General features: G+C 40.3%; 1 protein-coding gene and 2 pseudogenes across 1 annotated transcript in view; all 3 read right to left on the bottom strand.

Moving 5' to 3' along the window:
- Positions 1-984: 984 nt before the first annotated feature.
- LOC119519323 lies at positions 985-4485 on the bottom strand (annotated as a pseudogene).
- LOC119519495 overlaps positions 3055-24211 on the bottom strand; it is a 30092-nt pseudogene continuing 8935 nt past the window's right edge.
- LOC119519325 (inner centromere protein-like) overlaps positions 18005-24211 on the bottom strand; it is a 30000-nt gene continuing 23793 nt past the window's right edge. The window contains exon 3 of the mRNA XM_037816882.1: positions 18005-18068. Coding sequence (XP_037672810.1) covers positions 18005-18068 — 64 coding nt within the window. The remainder of the gene's footprint in view (positions 18069-24211) is intronic.

Raw genomic sequence — 24211 nt, forward strand, 5'->3', positions numbered from 1 at the left:
AGATCTCATCCAGGATCATCCTTGGCATTTAATTGTCATTATCTATTTAGACTGTCTTTTTTTTTCCAATTGTGGAAACATATATACAGCATAAATCTTCCCATTCCAATCCCTCCCAAGCATTCCATTAGTGGGATTGATCACATTCACAATGTTGCAATGCCATCACCTTCCCACCATCCATTACCAGAAATTTCCCCTCACCCCAGAAACCCTACACTCATTTCTTATTAACTCCCTAAGGCCCCTTCCCCCATTTGTCATAATCCATATTCTAACTCTTCATCTCTATGATCATGTTCTCTGATACTTTCTTTGTGTTTAATGTGGGGCTTAAATCTATAACAACCTTGTTTTCTTTGATACAACCTTAACTTCAATAGGACACAAACTATGTTCCTATACTCCTCCATTCCCCCATCATTATGTAGTTCTTGTCAAAAATTACATATTTTACATCGACTCCAAAACCACTGATTTATCATTACACTTTGTCTTTCAGATCCTGTAGGAAGTAAATAGTGGAGTTACAAATCAAAAATACAGTTAGTATTGATATTTATATTTACTGTGTGATTTTTTTTTTCCTTTCCATTACAGGTAGAGTCACTTATTTATCTCAAACCTGAATAAAATACAGGCAATAGTCTAAATTCAATATGACAATAAAATACTTCCCATTTTCCAAGTTTGACAGTAATAAATATTTACATTCTTAGAAATTATTTTTGTTCAATTTTTTGTTTTTTAAAAAGACACAACATGCTTAAGGTACACAGAATATGGGAAAAAATAACTTCATCTAAGAGAGCAAATGGTAGTATAAAACAATGCCTTACATCTTAATCCAATTCAAAATGATATCATCTGGGAGTCAGGTCTTTACTTACATCTGGTGTTTACTTAAAAGATGATACTCAAAAATGTTATTTAGAATACTGTGCCTACTGTATCTATCAAGAAGTAAGAACCACTATCTAGTTTTTAGTATCTTCTATATCCACCACCACCACCACCTCCTCCATATGGATCTCCATAACCTCTTCCCCCATAGCCTCCTCCTCCCCCATAATCTCCCCTGCCTTGGAAACCCCCTCCTCTACCACCACCTCCACCCCAACCTCCTCTACCACCCCAGCCACCCCTTCCACCTCCACCACCTCCTCTACCACCACCACCACCACCGCCTTCTTGTCTCTTCTGCCAAGGGGGCATTTCAAGGGGGGGTGGTTCCATTTCATTTGGCCTTCCTCCCATCAGGCACCCTTCCCATCAGCACCTTGTTAATGGTACAAGCCGTCTTCTCTCAGGTAGTGCCGCTACTCATCCTAATGATCTTGGATAGACCTTCACAAGCAGCAAGTACATGTGCTAATGTAACAGTTGTCTTGGGTGACAAAGCATAAGACTTAGGCTGGTAAATTCTTGCTATGTCATCTGTTTTTATCTTTGCTCTATCGGACCATCGAAAGGATTGCACTGTCATGTCTAATCATTTCATTAACATCCGCCAACAACATTCATATTCACAGGAATATGTTGATTTTTTCCAGTTGTTTCGCCTGTTCCGGATTTAAGTCAATTTTCAGCAGTGGTTTTCCCACATGATTTTTCTGGACTTTTGAGAGGATATCCTTCACCTTTGATTCCACTTGGTTGAGCATAAGTGGAATGTCAGAAGTTGTTGACTTGGGTACACCAAGGGTATCACTGATAGCTTGAACTTCCTGATAAATTCTGCTGTTTTTATCTGAGAATTTTTACATTTCTTGTTCTGTAAGATCTGTAAAGCTTGAAGCTCTGTACTTAAAAATAATACAGTTTCAAACAGTCTTCCTTCTCTTTCAAACAATCTTTAATATCTCCTGGTATTAGTACAGAATATGGACATACCATTTCTTTTAAAAAACCACTTATCTCAAGCTGGAAACTTTCCAGATCATCTTTCCCAGCTGAAGTGATACTTTCTTCCAAGTCACACAATGATTTTATTTGAGAGCCTAACCAAACACAGAGCTCTGAAAATTCAAGTGAAGATAGTCCACCCTCTGCTGCCTTGATAAGGGTCTGCTCTTCTAACAGTGGTCCCTTATACCCCAGCGCCTCTAGTGTGTCCAGCAGCTCTCCCTCCATTGTAGGTTGAGGCTACCATGTGATCTTTACTGGAAATCCTTATTTCTTCATATGGTTTTAGTCAATTGTTTAGTGTGCCTTCCTTTCAGCCTACACAATTCCCTTTAGCATCTCTTACAGGAATGACCTACTTGGTGATGAAGTCCCTCAGCTTTTGTTTATCTGGGAATGTTTTCATCTCCCCATTTTTAACCTCCAGGTGTTTGTGAATTTTATAAGTCTCTGATGGTTATTGACTTCTATTTGTATTCCATTGTGGTCAGAGAATTGCTTTGAATAAATTCACTTTTTTTTTTTTTTTAATTTATTGAGGCTTGCTTTATGTCCCAGCATATGGTCTATTCTGGACAAAATGCTGTGATCACTAGAGAAATGTGTATCCTGGTGATTTGGGATGTAACGTTCTATGCATGTCTGTTAAATTTCTCTCTCTCTCTCTCTCTTTTCTTTGTTTCTCCATAGGTAGGGCTCCCTTTAGTATCTGAAGTAGGGCAAGCCTTTTATTAACAAAATCTCTCAGCATTTCTTTGTGAAAAATTTAAGCTCTCCTTCAAATTTCAAGAAGAGTTTTGATGGATAAAGTATTTCTTGGTTGGAAATCTTTCTGTCTTGGAATTTTAAATGTATCATGCCACTGCCTTCTTGCCTCCATGGTGGCCACTGAGTAGTCACTACTTAGTTTTATGTTTCCTTTGTATGTGATGAATTGCTTTTCTCTTGCTGCTTTCAGAACTTGCTCCTTCTCTTCAGTATTTGACAGTCTGATCAGGATATGTCTTGGAGTGGGTTTATTTGGATTTATTCTATCTGGAGTTTGCAGGGCATTTATGCTTTGTGTATTTATTTTGTGTAAAGGTTTGGGAAGTTTTCCCCAACAATTTCTTTGAATACTCTTTCTAGACCTTTACCCTTCTCTTCCCCTTCTGGGACACCAATGAGTCTTAAATTTGGATGTTTTATTTTGTCTGTCATATCCCTGAGATCCATTTTGATTTTATTTTTTCCCCATTCTTTCTTTTGTTCTTTCATTTTCCATTCTGTGTTTCTTGAGGTTGTTGAGTCATGTTTTTCCTCTAGTCTTGTACTGTGAGTATCCAGACTCTCTTTAATTTGGTCAATAGTTTCTTTCATTTCCATAAGAAATGTTTTTTATTTCCTCTTGTGATTTCTTCTTTATGCTCTTCTAAGCTCTTCTTCATGTCCTTTATATCCTGTGCCATGCTCTTTTAAGAAATTAAAACTTCTACAGCCATAGGAAATCAGGCTGGACTTATTTTAGTTGTAGAGAAATAGTCAATGGAATTTTCAACTATCAAGTCTAAATTTTTCCCTAATGAACACAGTACGTACTTAATTCTTAAATATACTATTTTGGAATGAATCAATAACCATAAATAAAAATATTTTTATCTTGGTTTATAATTTAATGAATCAATAATGTTATCTAGCAAACAATACAGGTAGCCTAATGTCAGATATACAAACTTGATACAGAGATCATCTGAAAGCTTTGAAATATAACTGATCACTTTCTGTATTTGTAAACTAATGACTTTGGCTGGGGGAGGGGAAGAACAAAGGTACTTAAACCATACATCTTAAAATCTACAATGAAAGGGGAAAACCACTAGGTACTAGTTTTAAACACCCGCATGTATATAATAATGTAAAAAAAATCATTTTAAGTGAGCTGCAATATTTTTATACATGCAATATAAATTACAAATATGTATAACACTGCAACACCATCTAAAAGAAAGATGTAGAGAATCTTTATTAACAAAATTATTGCATTTAATGTCATTTCTTGAACAAAAACCAAAATCATCAAATTGCTTAATATTGTACCAAACATAAATACCTTTTCAAATTTGAAGAAATGTATGCAAACACCAGCTTCTGACAACAAAAATAAGGAAATTAAAGCCCTACACAGTCTGATTTAGATCATGTAATCATGGAAGCAAAAAAATTTTAAATTATTTTTTCATTATGCAGACTGAAGAAAAGCATAATAGAATTGTTTTCCACCATACAATTATTTACACACATTTATTTAGCTAGAAACACTAGCTTGAAGAGGTATTTGCATATTCCATTTGTAATTATTTCTCTACAGCAATCAACTCTCTCATAGTTGGAGCATGTTGAATAAAATATTGTCGCGAAAGTTGTTTTTGCTTTTTTAAGTTTCAACCATTAAAGAGTTCAAAGTGCTTTGGGAGAATCCTGGTGTCCTGGACAAGGTGAGGAATTCTTTAAAATCAAGCAGCATGTTTGTATTTTGAAAATACTCTTAAATCCACACAAACGTTGCTGGCATTGTGGAACTCAGATTTCCCCTACTGGCATGATGGCATCAGATGATCCTTTGTTATGAAAGTTTTACACCACTTTTGTTTTGTTCCTTCTTCATTAGCCACTGGGCTTCCTTTTCCATTTTCTTTGTTGTTCTGCTCTCTTTTCTCTATTTTCTGCTGCCTCAGAACTTCTGCTTGCCAGGCTGCATCATCATCTTCCTCCCATGCATCGGCATTTTCTTGCCAGCTATCTAAGTCACCCAATTCAGGACACTGATGAATAAAAGGCTACTGGGCTGCCAAAATTTAATGGTTCTCTCTTCTCAACAATTTTCTGAGTCCTCCTTATAGTTGGTGTCATGTCCTTGAAATAGTCAGGTTCCAGTTTTTGCTAAGTATTTTGTTGTGGTGCCAAACTCCCATTCCCTCCTTGGATCTTTACACTTGTGGGTCCATCTTCATTCCATGAAGTCCACTCTTCAGCATCTGTCTGCCTAGGAACTGAGGAATAATCAACTGTATTTGGCCAAGTTATTTGGTCACCACTTAATTTCTGTTCTCTGCCAGATTTGCATATTAGTCTCTTTAGGAATGAGAATACTATTGCTAGACAAGTACAAACTTTAAATAACAGGAACTGTGTGATGGCCATGGTGGGAATCAAAACCTGCCCCTCCCCACCAGGCACAGGCTCCGAGCTGCTGAGTATGCCAACCAGTGGGAGGGGCTTCCTGGAGTTCACCCTCCATTCCTTTCAGTCCCAGCACCGCACAGCTCATTCATTCAAAGCCAGGCGCGTGCTCAGCTGTAGCCACCGTTGCCGCGGTGCAGCTGCCATGGCCTCCCCCTTCTTGGGAAACCCATCTCTGGCCCCTCCCCCTTCACCTTTCTTTTTATTTAATTTTTAGGAAGGAAAATGCCTGTTAATAGCATAAATGTTATTTACTGATGTTTCTATTGCAATTCTGTTCTGCAAATCAAAATGAAATTGCAATTATATATGTGACAATGATCAGAAACCACAGTGCAGACATTTCATCTAACATTTGGCTGACAAATTATATAACATATGACCATATATTTTACAAAGCTATGATGCAGAGCTGAAGTGAAAACACCACATATTCCAAGTCAATATGAACTTCCTGGCAATACCTGGGTTTAGGTGAATCTGTAGCAAGTAGGTAAAACTGAATCTGTAGCAAGTAGGTGAAACAGTTGGATATTTTCCCCTCTTGAACAAACAGAGAAAAATGAGAATTAGCAGAAGTTGTATTTGTATTTGGACCACAGTGGGTTCCAATGTGAAATTCTCATTTATAAGTAATCAAGTACATTAACATTTAAGCATAACCCCATATATATGCACACAGCCCATTAATTAAAAAGTGGGAATTATAAACACTTTCAAGTTAAAATGAATTTTAAGAAAAAAACTGCATTCACAAATCTAAAAGGTGCACAAAAATGAAACTGTAAAATGAATAATGAATATAGTTGTCAACTAAAGATCCATAGAAACACGCGTGCAAATGTGGATGCAGTGACTGCTCAAACTTGTGATGGGGTTTGGTGGGAAGACATTCCCCAGTTGAGAGCCATCTATCTAGTCTCTGATTCCCATACATGGAGAATTTCTAGATATAAAACCATATTACTCTGTTAATAACCTTTGTTAATAGTCACCATCCTTATCACATTTAGGGTTAACTTACTATGACTTAATCTATTTAACACAGTCTGGAATGTCAATATTCAAATCCCAGTTTTAAATATCAGTTCACTTGTTTCAAGTTCTCTGTCCAAGCAGTAGCTTCTTATTTTTATTGTATTTTAAGAAGCAATTATATAATGCAATGTTGGTAAACTAGATGAGATTTTCTACTCTGTTCATATTTTAAATCTTCTATTATTTATTAATTGTGTAAATGTGTACTGATGGAACTAGTAAAAACAATATTACTTAAATGAATACAAGTGCCCTGTTAAACAGAATCCATTTTTATCAAACAATGCACAAAATTTTCCTTGGCTTGAAATGAGTATTTACTTTCCTTTTTTCCAAACTCTTTGCTACCTTGCCAATAATTATGTCAACCCAGCTTTCTTTTTTATGGTTCCAAAGTTTCTGAACTCTGACATTTACTAATATTTACTCTAAAAACACTTAAAGTACACAGAATTTTTTACAATTACCATCTTTCATTTAAGTGCATTTATGTAGAAGCCTTTCATATCTTAATAAAATATTAAGTACACTTCCTCTTTCTGATAAACAACACTATGACCATTTTTGTTCCTCTCAGGTGGCATATTTGCAAATCCAAAGCAATAAATCTAGACTACCAATACTTATCTGAAAATGACAGAAAGAAATATAACAGACAAGCAAAGGCCAAATAAAATGACACAAAATCTGCTTTCATTTGTCAGGAGCCTCAAAAATGAGATTATATTGGTATTTCTCCATTCTGTTTTAAAACACGTATTAGTATTTGGGGAACTACAAGCAAGGTTTTGATAATTTTGTATTTACCTAATATTGCAAATAAGATTTTCTCCATGAACGTCTCTTCACAAAATACAAACAGAAATTTAAATTTAGATTTTTTAAAAATATTAAATCCTTGTTTTGGCATGGGTTTAAATGACTATGTCTACTGTGAATTAGACACAGCGTATCAGCTAATGTGTGCAATGGTTCCTTTTTCCCCTACAAATAGGCCTATTAACCTTTACTTAGTTGAAAGGCACTACGTTTACTCTCCCAGGAGTGCCAAAGGGACCTCATAATAGCGGATGTCCTTGTACATAGGTTCATTGATTTTGAAACTAAGAAACATAACAGATAAATAATCAGAGGATGTCTTCACAATTTCAGAAAAGTTTCAACTTCTTTGACTTCTTTTGTTTAGAAATGAAGTAATACTCTTTCCGTAGACATCCCTAGCATAGCACCTGATACAGAATAGGAAGTCATTACATGGTGATTAACAAACCTACCAAACATAACTATAAAGAATACAGTTGACATTTGCAAACAAAGCAGAATGCAGCAGCTTCTTCAATGAACCCAGAGTGTGGAGAGCAGGACCTGACTGTAGGTTCCTATGACAAGAGCTGGCCCTTCAAAATGCCACTAGAAACCAGCTCTGACACCCAGCAAGATGCACCCCAAAAGAGGCTGGCAAAGGAAGGAAGGGGAGGCCTGCTTCTGGGAGCAAGGACTTGTTGCCACACCTTTAAAGGCACAGTGCTGAGCAGGGGGCTCAGATTTTCTCAACTTTGCTGGTTTTAAACATCCCTTTCCTCTTTCTGGGCTGTTTTCTCATCTATGCAATGGGAGTTATACCATGCACAGATCCGACGTTCAGGCACTGCATAGACACAGATGCCCCACTGGGAATTTTGTGGTGCGGTGGGCTTTGAGATCTTGGCTCTGATGTCAGGTTGACCTGAGGTGGGGGGCAAGTCCCAGCCCTGCCTCTTAATGGCTGCATTCTGGGCAAGCTTTCTCATGGTGTACTTGTCTGTAAAAACCAACTTGTTTCATAAGGTTCCCTGTGTGCACACACAGCATGGCACATAATACCTCTTAAAAAATAGAAGCTCTGTTTAGTAAAATGATTTGCCCCCAAAAAATGCAGAGTTTAGAAACAGCCCCAACTTACAACTCTATCCTGCTTCTCATTGTGGGCCTAGGGTTATATAGGGGCTCAATGCCCCTTGACCAACCTTGCAAGGTTCTGTCCCTGCCCTCTCAGATACCAAGCAGGAAGCCAACAGGTCCCCCTAACCAGGAACTGGCCTTGGCCCTGAGCCAGGAGATAAACAGTCCACTCCCCAAGTCTGGCCACTCCCAGGAGAGGGGATGCGGAGCCAGCCCCTGGCTATGGGGACAACGTGTCCCTCACAGCCTGGTCAGAACTTAAACCAGACTCATTCAGATAGGACACTAAAGGACATCTGAACCAATGTTTCTGTCTACAGATGGGAAAGCAAGTCCTAGAGAGGAGAAGGGACTTGCCCAAGGGAGCTGGAGGCAGAGCTGACTTGATCAGGTGCCTGGCTGACCCTCCCTTCTCCCTGCAGGCCCCTCCCCAACTGAACCCATCATGTCCTTAAAAACAAAGGCACCCCCGGGTGAAACATCTGGGGAGCACACATTACATCTACGTTTGGGTGGAAGAAGAACAGGAACACAGCAGGTTCTTAACCTCAGAGCTTCTGGGAGTCTATTTCTCTCCCCTGCCATGAAATAGTCATCATAATGTTGTTGGTTGCTGGGGTTTGTTAGAGTCTAGACAGAACTTCCTTCAGGTCCCTGCAGAGGTATCTTACAAGGATTTGGGCTGAGAATTTCTGGGCCTTTCGGAGAGATGCAATGTGTCATGAATGTCTCCTTATTCAGAGAGCTGATTCCTCAAACAAAATGGGATTCCCCAGCCAAGAGGTTCCAGCCTTGCAGCTACTCTGGGAAGTGCCAAGGAATGAAGAGTGGCTGCATGCTGCCCCAGGGAACAGGGGTCCCTTGCTTAGAGCTGCCCCTGGATGTCAGCACCCAAATATATGCACCTGCATGCACACACTCACGTGCATCCATGTACAAACACATGCACACACTCCTCACACATATGCATGTACACAAACACACGTGTGCACAGAGAGCTGGCCATTCCCCAAGGTACATAGAGACCTCTTGTTGGAGGACTTATAAGGTACAGCAACTATAGGGTCTCAGCCTAGGGTATGGGATGACATGGGAGAGCAACACATACACAGAAGTGCACACGCACTCAGATACTGGTACAGCCTCATTCAGACTCACACAGATCTTCAAACAGGCACACATATATGGACACACAGATACATACACAATATATAGAAATACACTTACAGAGCACCAAACAGGTATACAGATACTCCCAACTATGCACACTCACATCCATATCCCCACCCACCCACCCATAAGTGTGTGCAAGTGAATACACACAAACACTCCAGGCATCTAAACATTTCCCCAAGCCCCTGCCACTAGATATTCTCCCCCAGGGAGGATGGAGGGGCAGAGGGGCAGAGGGGCAGGTCAGTCTGGTCTGATTCTTACCTGTCTGGCCTAGGGGTTGGGGGCACCCTGCCTGTCAGGGGAGCACTGGCAAATGCTTAAAGGGGAACACAGGCCAATGACACTCAGAAGCGGCTTCTGCCCTGGCTGCAAGGAATGAGAATTTGCCACCTGGGAGAGGAAGGGTTTTCTCTCCCAAAGTAAATCTCTCACTTCCAGAAGTCTGATTCCCTCATCTGCAGCCTCATCCAGCCCCCTGCATCTGTACACCCCCTCCAGTGCCTAGCAGCCCCAAAGGAATCTGTCATTTTGAAGACCCCTCCCCTACTGAGACCCACCCCCCCTTGTAGAGGAATCCTAGCCAGAGACACCCGGGTTTACTCCACACCTGGAGGCCCTCACACCACATGTGCCCCTGCAGGGAGCATAAAAAATACCCACAGCCCCCACCCAAAACTCACCTGCCTCCAGCCCTGCTCACACTAAATACCCACCCAGGTGAGTCCCACATCTGAGGTGGCTGCCTCCCTTCACCTGTGGCCACCCCTCCCACAAAGCGCCTTTCCCCATGTGGATGTGGTATAGATATGGCTGTCCGCTCCCCCTGGGGACTCAACCTCTGCACCCGCCCCAGCACCCACCTCTTTTTTGATGGTGCCTGGCCACCTCTGCTGGGTCTTCAGTTCTGGGAAGCAAGAGGGCGGCACAGCAGCTGAGAGGGCTGGCTGGGCCCAGGGCCAACCCCTCCTGCCACCCCTCCACCAGGCACCCCTTCCCTGCAGGGACCAAGCCCTGGCTCGGAGACCCGGGCAGCTGCAGCAGGGTGGGGTGGGGCTGAGTATGCAGGATGACATAAGGGCCCCCCACCCGCACCCCCTCAGAGAGGATTCTCCTCAAACAGGCCCCCAGACCGGTGCCCCTGCTCACGCACAGCCAGTGCCCCAGCGTTGGGAGGAAGCCCTTGGCCTCCCCTCCCCCAGACACTGTGTGTGTCTCCTTGGGAAGGGAAGTGGTATCTGTGGAACCTGCCTTATGCCAGGCCCCAGGAAGCTGAGGCTAAGGTGGGTCCACCCACCCTCCCCAGCCTTTCTCTCATCTCAGAAATGGGATATTTTCTCTCACACAGGTACAAATTATAATCAACCATAGATGCAATCAATTGATTTAAACGTATGCAACACTCGGACAGTAACAACGACCGTAACTCTTAACCAAACTGGACACTGTAACCTTGCCAAGCTGACAAATGAAAGTTATAAACGTAACTGTGCAATTGCTGGAAAGTGCTGGTAAAAAAAATCTTAGAAGCATTCAAAGACAAAACCACATATTCCTTATAGGACAACAGTGATAGAAATCACACTAGCGTCTCTAAAAATAATAGAAGCCATCAATAATGGAAAGACATTTCTAAAGTGTAGAAAAGACAACATAGCAAAACTCAGTTCAACCAAATCCATAATAAAAAATGAACTAAATACTGTGAGGCCTACATTGTATATTAAGTGAAAAATCATTCACAAACATAGTTGAAATAAAACATTTTCATATAAACCAAAGCAGTAAGATCTTTACTAAATAAAATTCATGTGAAGTTCTTCAGACATTAGAAGAATGATACTAAACGGAAATATGAATTATTCCAAAGAAATCTAGAGCCTGATTAATACTCCTTATGCTCATTAATTTTTTGGCTGATTAAAGCAAAAATAATAAATTATTATTGGGTGCATAACAAATATAGAAATATATCTATATCAATAACAAGGGACTGAAAGAAGAAAGAATACTATCCTCATTTTTTTCCACTTAAACAAAAGATAATATAAATTCAAGGTCCTACTCAGCAGAGTAACCAGGAAAACCAAACAAGACTGTAAATTTACTACAAAGTATAAACATACATCTAATAGAGAAATTAAATGAAATGCTAAAACACCACTAAAGTATTATAGAAAAATAAACAGGAAAAAAGTTGGGATAAACAAAACAAAGTACTAGATGGTAGACTTAAAGACCTATTATATGAATACTTAAAATGCAAATGAACTACATTTTTCTACTTAAAAGCATGAGTTTTCAGATTGGATTAAAAAAGCATTTTGCAAAAAAGACCCAACTATATGATAATTATTAAAAGATACACTTTAAATACGAAGGCACAGGTGGAGTAAAAGTAAAAGCATGGCAAAGATATTCTCTACAAACAGCAAGCATGGAAACTGGCATGTCTATGTTAGTAACAGGCCAAGCAGACTTCACAAATAGGAGCATGACTAGACGTAATGGGTGACACTTCATTAGTATAAAACAGGCAGTTCATAAGGAAGCTATTACAATTTGAAATGTGACAGACCTCCAAAATATAGAAAGAAAAGGTTGCCAGAACCAAAGGGAAAAACGGAGCATTTAAAGCTGTGTCATCAATTGATAGGCATATAGATAAAAATAAAGAAAATTGCAACAACCTTGTCAACCAACTGTTTTAGTTGATGTTTATAGAACACTAAAAAGACCCAAAATACATTCTTTAGAAGCATATATGAACAATCCACTGAGGTATATTACACTAGGCCAATAAAAGTTCTAATTTTCAGAGGATTAAGATCATACAAAGTACATTTTCTAAACATAACACAATTGAATTACAAAACAGCTGCAAAATACAGGGAATAACAAGTATTTAAAAATCAAACCATCCACCACTATTACTGGCTTACTGGAAAAGACAAAGCTCTTCCTACCTGAGCAGATTATCCAGGTTCTGGGCCCCACCGAGAAAGAACTCACAGATGGGACAAAGATCGCTCTCAGGGGCTATGGTGTTAAGGCTCAAGCACAGTGACGGTTGAGACAGTGGTGCGGCTCTGGCACAGGCAGGGCTCCAGTTACTTTACATACAAGAATTCCTATGCAAAGGAACCCAAGAGAGTTGGGTCCAATGAGGTAGGTCTTGGCCTTTTATTGGTTACAGGAGGTGGGCTTAGACATTGTGGTGCTTTAGGATTGGCTGACTTTTATGCAAGGGGCATCACTCTGGTACAATGGGGCACCAGCAAAGAGTGACTTGTGATTGGTTCAAACGAAGAACATTTTGATTGGTGCACAGATATGTCAATTAGGGCTTGCATTCTGCCTATCTTGGTTGGTCCAGAAAGGGGGTCATGGGACTACGATTGTGAATTTGCCAATCCTGAACCACCCTTGATAGGAAGGACATTTCTGACATGGTCCATATCAACGGTGGTTTATGGAGCATTTCATGTGGAAGACCTCATCTAATCCCAATACCTCAAGTAGATAAGAATGGAAATTAGTAGATAAATGAAAAAGTTAAGGCACAGAGATGGCAAGTAACTTCCCTAAGGTCCTGACCCTGATAAGTGCTTCAGCCCAAGTGTCTGGCTCTGGGACCCTGCTCTGTATTACTCTGGAGTCAAAAACCAACAACCCACATGTGGTTCTGCTGCAGAACTCTCCATGGTTCAAGCCTGGAGCCAGACTTCACCTTCGTACTTTCCCTGCCCTGCTCCTCTCTCCCACTTTCCTGTTTGTCTGGAGAATTGTCCTTGGTAAAGCTCCTGGCATCAAGTTCCATTGCCAGGCTCTGCTTCCAGACAAGTCACCTGACACGTAGGATTAAGTGAAGAGCCATTTCACCTCCTCGTCTGCTGTCACTTTCACTCTTGCTTGAATATGTGTCCTGCATCACTTTGGGCATCTACTTTTCATATCCATCCACTCAGTGTTGACCCATTTTTTTTGTTTAGTTTTTTTAAATGCAATTTTCTTGAGATACAATCACATAACATGCAATCATTCAAAGTATCATCATATAGTTGTGCTTTCATCATGACAATCAAACCTTGAACATTTTCATTACTCCAAAATGTAAAACAAAACTTAAAAAAGAACACCCAAAACATCCCATTCCCCTCCTTCCCCCATTGTTCCTTTACTATTTTAATACAGTTCAATTGAGATATACTCACACTGCGCAGTCATCCACAGCATACCATCATACAGCATGTACTCATCACCAGAATCAATTTTTGAACCATTTTTTACTCCAAAATAAAAATAAAAGCAAAAAATGAACACCTAAACCCATCCCACCCTGTTCTTCATCCAACTTTTGTCCCCATTTTTCAACTCATCTGTCGATACACTGAATAAAGCAAGTGCAAACCACAAGACTTGCACTGTCATGTAGTCACACTGTGCAAGCTACATAGGCATACAATCATCTTCAATAATCAAGGTCACTGGGTTGCAGTTTGACAGCTTCAGGTATTTCTCTGTAGCCATTTCACCACACCAAAAACTAAAAAGAGATCTCTATATAGCTCAGAAGAATACCCTCCAGAGTCACCACTTGACTCCGTTTCAAATTTCTCAGCCACTGGAACCTTATTTTGTTTCTTCTCTCTTCCCCTTTTTGGTCAAGAAGATCCTCTGAATCCCACAGTGCCCAGGAGTCATTTCCTTTGTCACCAGGGGGATTTACACCCCTGGGTGTCATGTCCCACATGGGGAGAGGGTGGTGAATTCAACTGCAGAGTGGGCTTAGTGAGACAGGGGGCCACATGTGAGCAACAGAGAGGCTCTCTGTTGGGTGGGGGTCTCCTAGGCACAATGAACTTAGCCTCTCCCTTAAAGCAACTAGCTTCACAAGGGAAATCCCCCAGTTCGAGGGTTCTGGTCCACCAAACTGGCAGTCATCAACATTTGCAAGAAAATCAGCAATACCCCAAGTGAGAAAGTCCAACATTTTCACATTTCTCCCCAGTTCCTTGGGGGGGGCTCTGCAAATACTCTTATACTCTCTGCCCATATCACTCTGGGATGTATCAGGATTTTCCTACAGCCTGTACAAAGTCACCAAATCCTACTTCCCATTCACTACTTTTTGCATCTATGGTGTTCAAACAAACTGATTGTACAAGTTAAATTATCTAGTGTGAGGCAGAAAATATAGATTCTGCACCAGATAAACATCTCCCTTGGTCTTGCATAAAAGTTGTAGTTTTAAAACTCAGTATCATCCTTTACCCTTGGGCCTGATTTGCCTTACTCCTAACCAGAGCCTCTTTGTTCTATCTCTAAAGTGAATTGTTTTTCAGTTCTTTCAACAATTGCCATATGGGGAATACCGACATTCACAGCTGCCAAGTTCTAGCTTCAAATCTCTTGTGTCACACACATACCCCAAGTTCCAGAGATTGACCAGGTTAGACAGAAGGGGCTCAGCATCTCAGGATTTAGAGATAACCATTACAACTCAGGAATAGATGTGACTGCTGTAAGAGCTTACAATCTAGGGTCCATTACAATAAGCATCCCCCTGATAGGCTGTGTCCTAAGATTCAGTTCTCAGAGTCTACCCATTATAGTTAGTCCATATTAGTGAAACATTATGTTTGTCCTCTGGCCTGGCGTGCTTCACTCAAAAATGCTGTACTCAAGATCCATTCATGTAGGTGCATGTCTTACAGCTTCATTCCTTCTTGTAGCCATTCAGTATTCTATTGTATGCATCCATCACACTTCCCCACTCTGTTGATCACTCAGTGTACTTAGGCCACCTCCATCCATTGCAAATAGTGAATACTGCCACCATATAAACTGGTGCATAAATGTCCATTCATGTCCCTGCTCTCTGATCTTCCAAGTATATATATCCCATACTGAGGTCGCCAGACATTGAAACCCCCACATATACCTAGCTTCTTGCGAGACTACCATACTGTCCTCCACATGTATACCATTCTACTACCCTACCAACACTGAATATGCTTCTCTCTCTCCAAGTTCTCTCCAACACTTGTGTTCTTCTGTTTATATTTCTTCCCTGTAATTTTATAGGGATTGTATTAGGGTTCTCTAGGGAAACAATCAGTGAGAGGTGTCTCTATGAAATATGTAAAAGTGACTCACACAACTATGGGTATGCATGAGTCCAAATTCTGTAGAGCAGTCAGCAAACTGTCAACTCCAAGGAAGATGTCCAATGAACTCCTCAGGAAACACTTCACTAGGCAGCCAAAGAAGTGGTGGAGGTCCTCTGTCTTGCTTATAAGTCTTCAACTGATGAACTGGATTAAATCCAGCCAATTGCATTCTCTCATTGTGGAAGACATGCCCTTTGGTGAGTCATCAGTCACAGCTGCAATCAATTGGTGATTTAATAAACCAGTCAGTTGGTTTATTAAGTAGCCACAAATGTCCTCACAGCAATTGTTAGAGCAGTGTTTGCTTGACCAGACAGCTGGGTACTATCACCTGGCCAAGTTGACCCATGAACCTAACCATCACAGTTTCCCCCTTGTCAACTTGGCAGTTATACACATCACCTAAAACCATACTTTAAGTAGATAACAATAACAGACACATATTTACCTAACAATACTCCACTGTGCAGCATGCAACTGGAAATGCACTAAATCTCACCAGAATAGGATGCAAGTCCTTGGGTGATATTAGCTCTTAAAATTGATTTCCTTTAGCTTAAATACAGCAAAATGTACAGTACAGGTTATGCCATATGATAAAGGGATAACAGAGAAGAAAGCAAAGATATTTGCTTTACAGACAAATAGAAATGTAATCATAGCAAAACAAGGAGAAAATATTCATGTCATCGTAGTCCTCATTTCTGTAACTGGTCATGTGGCCATAGATCATTATTTATCACTACCTTCTTCCACTACCCACTCCATGTTCCCTTTACCTTCAGCAAGCACTTCAGCTGGCTGTGATTCTTTGCCTGGTGGGGTGACCCAATCCTTCATTTCTGAAGTTTCTTGGCCATTGGTAGTCCTGCCTGGATTGGGTTGCTGCAGTTTTCCATTGACTTTAATCACACAGCATGGTAGTACTGAGATGCCCTAGGGAGTCTCCTGTATTGCAGGGAAACTCTTCTTTACTTCCATTGTGTAGATACAGTGCTATTTCCCCTTGATAGTCAAGATCAATCACCCCAGCCAGTACAGTAATGCCCTTCCTTGCCTGCTGCTTCTGAGCCATAAGATGACCAAAGTGGCCAGGTGGCAGTCTTAACTTCCAGTTCAATGGGATTATTGTTGTCTTTCCTGGTGGAAGCACTCCTCCTTTTGGAACCAAGGCCTGCAAACCAGCAGAGCTTAAGCTTGCAGGGACAGGAAACAAAAATTTACCTAGTGGATCATTAGGAGTGATAGTGAGTGGTGCCACTCCTGTTTCCACCTCTTGATTCCTGGACCCATGAATCTGGGCTATGGGAGAAACAGCACCATAGAGTGGATGCTGATTCAGAGCACACACAGCCTCCTGGAGAACACTGCCCCAACCCTGCAAGGTATTGCCACCTAGTTGGTGCTATAATTGAGTCTTCAGCAGGCCATCCACCATTCTATCAACCCAGCTGCCTCTGGGTGATGGGGAACAAGGTAAGAGCACAGAATTCCATGAACGTGTGCTCATTCCTTCACTTCATTTGCTGTGAAGTGGGTTCCTTGGTCTGAAGCAATGCTGTGTGGAATGACATTATGGTGGATAAGGCATTCTGTAAGTCCACGGATGGTACTTTTGGCAGAAGCGTGTCATGCAGGGAAGGCAAACCATATCTAGAGTATGTGTCTATTCCAGTAAGAATGAATTGCTGCCCCTTCCATGATGGAAGTCATCCAATGTAATCAATCTGCCACCAGGTAGCAGGCTGATGACCTCAGGGAATGGTGCCATATCGGGGACTGAGCATGGGTCTCTGCTGCTGGCAGATTGGACACTCAGCAGTGGCTGTGGCCAGGTCAGTATTGGTGAGTGGAAGTCCATGTTGCTGAACCCATGCATAACCTCCACTCCACTCCTGGTACGAAGCTGTATTGGTTAGGGTTCTCTAGGGAAACAATGAGAGGGGTCTCTGTCTATCAAATTTGTAAAACTGACTCACACACACATGGTATGCACGAGTCCAAATTCTGTAGACCAGTCAGCAAACTGTCAACTCCAAGGAAGATGTCCAATGAACTCTTCAGGAAATGAACCAGCAACTTTGATGAACTCCTCAGGAAATGAACTGGGATCTTTCATGAACATGTTCGATGAACTCTTCAGGAAATGAACCGGCAACTTTGATGAACTCCTCAGGAAATGAACTGGGATCTTTGATGAACATGTTCGATGAACTCTTCAGGAAATGAACCGGCAACTTTGATGAACTCCTCAGGAAATGAACTGGGATCTTTGATGAACATGTTCGATGAACTCTTCAGGAAATGAACTGGCAAACTTTGATGAACTCCTCAGGAAATGCTTCACTGGGCAGCCAAAGAAGAAATGAAGGTCCTCTATCTGTCTTGCTTATAAGTCTTCAACTGATTAATTGGATTAAATTGAGCCAATTGCATTCTCATTTGTGGAAGACACGCCCTTTGTTGAGTCATCAGTCACAGATGCAGTCAATTGATGACGTAATAAACCAGCCTGTTCATTTATTAACCAGCCACAAACGTCCTCACAGCAATTGTTAAGCCAGTGTTTGCTTGATCTCACAGCTGGATACTATCACCTGGCCAAGTTGACACATGAACCTATGACAGGGGACATATTTGAATACAATACAATCATCCACAGTGATTAATTGTTCACAGTATCATATGGTTGTGCATTTATCACTACAGTTAGCACTTACACATGTTCACTAATCAAAAAAATGTATTGAAACAAGAAGGAAAAGTGAAAAAATAAAATATGGCAGTAAGGTCAGTCACCAGCACCACTACCAAGAATCCTGTACCCCTCCCCCACACCCCTCCCTCCCAGACATTCAGCTTTGGTATACTGCCCCTGTCATATTTAATGGGAACATACTATAATTTTACTGTTATCCCCAGACTTCAATTGCATTGGTTATATTCTTTTCCCCAATATCATCCCCTTTTCAACATCCTGCAAGGTCATCTGTTCTGCCACCACATGGAAAAACATTTTTATATTTGTGCATTTAGTCACCATCACTGATCACTAGAGGTTTCAACCAAGTTACACAGTCCTTGTCTCTTAGTCTATCATCCATCATCCTTTCTTCTTGTATCACTTGCCCCCAGCACTCCTACCTCAACCCAACTCACACACATCCTTGGTCAGTGCACCTATAATACTGTGCTACCATCACACAGCACTGCCTGCCAGGAGGAGAGGCTCCCAGGGCTACATGCCCCTGTCCCAGGACTCACCCAGGGAGGGCAGGATCTGATGCTGAGAGCATCTGTAAGTTCAGATGGGACCAGAAAGGGCAGCAAAATCTCCTTCAGCAACAGAGTCTATCTCACTCCCAAGTGGGTGAGCCAAGCAAGCATGGGACCTGGTGCCTCCATAAATACTGTGGAATGCCTGATGGTGACACCGTAACAGCACTCCTGCCTGACAGGCAATACCCTCACTGTATCATGCTCCAGGAAACTGAAGCCAGAGGGATTTAGGCAGATGCAAGATGGCAGGACCATAAATGGGAACCAGAGCTGCCCAGTTCCCAAGTCTGGCCCTTTCCACCATTCCACGCACTCAGCATGGTTCAGAACCATATGTCGATTAATGGTTTTGGCTCCAGAGTAATGAAGAGCAAATCCTGGAGCCAGACCCCTGGGCTGCACAACACTTGGTCGGGCCAAGACCTTAAGGCAAGGTACTTCCAATCTCTGTGCCTTAATTTCCTTATTCAACTACTTATTTCCCTTATCTACATTTCTTGGGGTACTGGGGTAAGCAAATGAGGTCATCCATTTAAAATCGTCCACAAATGCTTTTAAAAAATCTTTGTCTCTTTAAAATAATGTACTCTAACCCTTGTTTTCTTGAAGGGAATGAAGGCTCCCAAAAGAACTTATCAATCATCTCCTGAGTAATATCTCTTAAGTACATGATTGGCAAACTCAGGAGTACAGAGAAAATGAGATTTGGGTCATAGAAAGAGTTAGATCTAACCAAGTTGGGTGAGCTGAGGTTCAAGAAGAAACTTGCCAGGACCCCATGGACTGTGTGGGGCAGAACTGAGTCTCCTTCAGTCTCGTTGCTTCTATCCTGACAAACATCTTTTCCTACCTGCCAAGCACCAAATGCTACCCCAGGCTCCCCAAGCACATCAAGAGGTTGCTGCAGGGGGACACCCAGCCTGACTGCTTGGGAGACACAACTTAAGCAAGACAGCCAGGGTCCCTCTGCCACCCTTCTTAAATTGGACCAGAATCAAATCAAACATGAGTGTTATATTTTTAGGATGTTAAATTTAAGCCTCATTAAAACCACAAAAATGAAAACTCTTCACCAAAAGAAATGAGAAGGCATCCAAAACCTTAAAATGCAAAATATTAAATGTGAAAGTATTCATTACCACAAGAATTCAGGGGCATAAATGTATAACACTTACAGAAACCAAATAGCAAGACAGCAAAAGAAAGTCCTGCATGATCACAAGTTATTTTAAAAGCAAATGGAAGTATGGATAAAAAAGCATGACCAAACTAATTCAAAGATACAAATAGGTTGAAAGTGATAGGACAGAAAATAATACACCATGCAAATAACAATCTGGGGTATCTATACAGTCGTAGATAAGGTAGATTTTAAGTCAAAAACTGTGATGAAAAACAAAGGTCACTATATACAGAAAAAGGGATAAATTCAACAGAGACAAAACAAACATACATGCAGCTAACAGGTTTCCCAAATATATGAAGCAGATATTGACACAATGAAAGGAATAGATGGTTCTACATTAGTAATAGAAGACTTCAATGTATCACTTTCAATAATGAATAGAACACCTACACAAAAGATCAGCAGACACAAAGACTAACAATATCACAAAACAGCTAGACCTAATAGACACATACAGATCACCCAGCAGAAAACAGATCCTCCTTTAGTGCACATGGATCATTCCCTGGCATAGACCTTATTTCAGGTCACAAAAACAAGTTTCAAAATCTCAGAAATACTGAAATCATAAAATGTATCTTCTCTGACCTTACTGGAATGACGCTAGAAAGCAGTATCGGGGGAGAACTGGAAAATTCCCAAATACATGGATATTAAACATGTTCTTAATGTTACAAAGAAAAAAACTCACTAGTGGAATTAGGAAATATCCTGAGGTGAATAAAAATGAAAACATAACACATCAAAACTTATGGCATGCAGCAAAGGCAGTGTTGAGAGGGAAATTGATAGCCATCAATGCATACATTAAAAAAAAAGGAAGATCTGAAATCAGACACCTAACTTCAAAAGTGAAGGACTTAGAAAAAGGAAACTAAACCCAAAGTGAGCAGAAGGAAGGAAATAATAGAATCAACAAAACCCCGAGTTGGTTCTTTGAAAAGATCAGTAAAATGAGCATTTACCTATAATCATACAAAGAGAAAACCAAAATCAGAAAGGAAACAAGGATCATTATACTATCTATCCTACTGAAATAAAAAGGATTATAAGAGGATATTATGGACAACCATATGCCAACAAATTAGGTAGCCTTGATGAAATGAACAAATTCTCAGAAATACACAATATGTATCCTGGTTCAAGAAGAAACATGGCTCAACAACTAAACAAATGGACATTAAATAAAAAAGAGCCCAACAAAGCCAAGCCCAAGACCAGATGGCTTCACTGGTGAATTTCACCACACATTCCAAGAAGAATTAACAGCAGTCCTGCTGAAAATCTTCCAAGAAATCAAAGAGGAGGGAATACTTCCTATTCCTAGATCATTCTTTGAGGCCAACATGACCCTAATACTGAAGCTAGAAAGATACCATGAGGAAGAAAATTACAGAGCAATATAAACACAGATGCAAAAATCCTCAATGGAATATTAACAAACCAAATCCAACAGCATATGAAAAGATTTCTACACTGTGATCAAGTGGAATTTATCCCAGGTATTCAACGGTGCTTTAACACAAGAAAATTAATGTAATATACATTTATAGAACAAAGGCAAAAAACATATGGATATCTCAATCATCACAGCAAATGAATTTGAAAAAAAAATGCAGCACCACTTGCCATAAAAATACTTAGAAAACTGGGAATAGAAGACAATTTCATCACCATGGGCATATATTAAAGACCACACATGAAAAACCTACAACTAACATACTCAAAGGTGAAAGATTTAAAGTTTTTCTTCTAAAAACAGGACGACAATTATGTCCACTGTCACCACTGTTATTCAACGTGGTACTGGAAGTTCTAGCCAAAACAATTGGGCCAAAAAAGTAAATAAAAGACATCAAATTGGAAAGGAAGAAATAAAGCTTTCCTATTTGCAGAGAATATGAACGTATGTATAGAAAGTCATAAAAAATCTACAACAAAACTATACCAGAGGTAATAAATTCAGAATTGTGGTGGGGTACAAATCAGTAACGTTTACTATAACAGCAGTAATTATCAATCTGAAGTGGAAATCAAAAAAAATTTACCTAGGAATAAAGGTAACAAAGGATGTAAAGGAGTTACACACACACACAAAAGAAAACACTGCTAAAAGAAACCAAAGAAGATGTAAATAATAGAAGGACTTTCTCAGTTCATGGATTGGAGGAGTGAATATTGTCAAAATGTCAATCTACCCAGGTACTTACAGATTGAATGCAATCTCAAAATTTCAACAGCCTTCTTGACAGAAATGGATGAGCCAACCATCACATTTGTATGGAAGGGGTCCTGAATAGCCAAAAAATCTTGCAAAACAAGGAAGCTGTAGCACTCACACTTTGCAATCTTTTACTGCAAAGCTCAATAATCAAAAACAGCATAGTACTGGCACAAGACCAGTAGAATCTAATAGAGTTCAGAAATAAACCCTCCCATCTATTGCCAATTCTATTTTCACTAGGGAGCCAAGTCTACTCAATAGGGAAAGAATAGTCTTTCTACAGGTAGTCCTGGAAAAACTGCATATCCACATACAAAAGAATGAAAGTAGACCCCTACCTCATAATACATAAACTAGAAACAAAAATTAATTCAAAATGGATCATAGAAGAAAACACAGTGGCATCTTCAAGATCTTGTGTTAGCAATAGTTTCTCTGACTTTGCAGTCAAATGAGACTCCACTAAATTGAAATTTCTGTGCATCAAATGTTTACTTTCATCATGGAAGTAAAGAAACAACCTATACAACTAGAGCTAATATTTACAAACCACATATCCATAAGGGTTTCCTATGAAGTATATAAAAGAAATCCTACAACACAACAAAAAAGGAAGAAATACAAATGGCCAAGAGGCAAACTCAAGAAATATAAATGGGTCAACATCATTAACCATTAGGGAAATGCAAATCAAAATGGAGTGAGATGTCGTTTTCTACTCATGAGAATAACTACCACTGAAAATAAAAAAAAAGAAAAGGGTTGAAAAATAGAAGGAGAAATACAAACACTTGTTCATTGCTGGTGGGAAGGTAATATGGTGAAGCCACTGAGATCATTTTGTGGGTCCTCAGAAATTTATGTACACAATAATTATATGACCCAGAAATCCCACTTCTACCTATATACCTGAAAGAATTGAAAGCAAGGACTTCGTGCTGATTTGGATAAATTATGTCTACCAAAAAACCATGTTCTTTAACGCAATCTTGTGAGGGCAGAGTTAATCAGAGTTAAAAATTTTGATTAGGATGTGACCCCTTGATTGAATGCTTCCATGGAGATTTCAACCCACCCATTCAGGGTTGGTCTTGATTAGTTTGCTGGAGTCCTTTAAAGGGAGCTCACACAAAGGGCAGAGAGAAAAAAAAAATGCCCCAGGATATGCTAAGCCAAGAGACGCAGATGCTTGCTGACACTTAGAGATGCTAGCCCAGAGTTTGTTCTGAAGAAGCTAGGAGAGGACAAAGTGCGCCAAGAGCAGCTGAGACAGACTTTTGGAGAGATGCTTGCTGATGCTGAGGGATTTCGAGAAAAGGACATTTGGAGATGCCAAGCTAAAAGCTGAAGTCCAGAGTCTGCCCCAGAGAAGCTAAGAGAGGACCCCCAGATGCGTACAGAGAAATAAATGCCCTGGGAGAAAGAAACAATGATGCATAGGAGCTGAGACATAGGAGCTAAGACAAAAAGCCCAGAGAGATTTTGGAGGAAGCCATTTTGAAACAATGCAGGAGGCAAAGGACCAGAAGATGCCAGCCTCATGCCTTCCCAGCTGACAGAGCTGTTCCAGATGCCATCAGCCATTCTTCAGTAAAGGTATCTCTCATCTTGATGCTTTAGTTTGGACACTTAGAACTGTAAACTTGTAACTTAATAAATCCCCTTTACACAAGCCAATCCATTTCTGCTACTTTGCATAAAGCCTGAATTAGCAAACCAGTACAAACCTATATGCACATTGATGTTCCTGGCAGCATTATTCACAATCGCCAAAACATGAAAGCAACCTGTGTCCATAAACCAATGAGTAAATAAACCAAATATGGTATAAACATACAATGGAATATTATTCAGCCATAAAGAGAAATGGAGTTCTGATACATGTGCCAACATAGATAAATGTTAGAGTCCTCCTGTTGAGTGAAATAAGCCAAACACAAAAGGATCAATATTGTGTGATCTCACTGATCTGAAATAATTAGAATGAGCAATTCATAGAGTCAAGATCTAAAATGTAAGTTACCAGGATATGGGGTGATGATAGAGAATAGAGAGTTAAGGCTTAAAATATAT

This window comes from Choloepus didactylus, chromosome 23 (genome assembly GCF_015220235.1).
Source record: "Choloepus didactylus isolate mChoDid1 chromosome 23, mChoDid1.pri, whole genome shotgun sequence".
Lineage (NCBI taxonomy): Eukaryota > Metazoa > Chordata > Mammalia > Pilosa > Megalonychidae > Choloepus > Choloepus didactylus.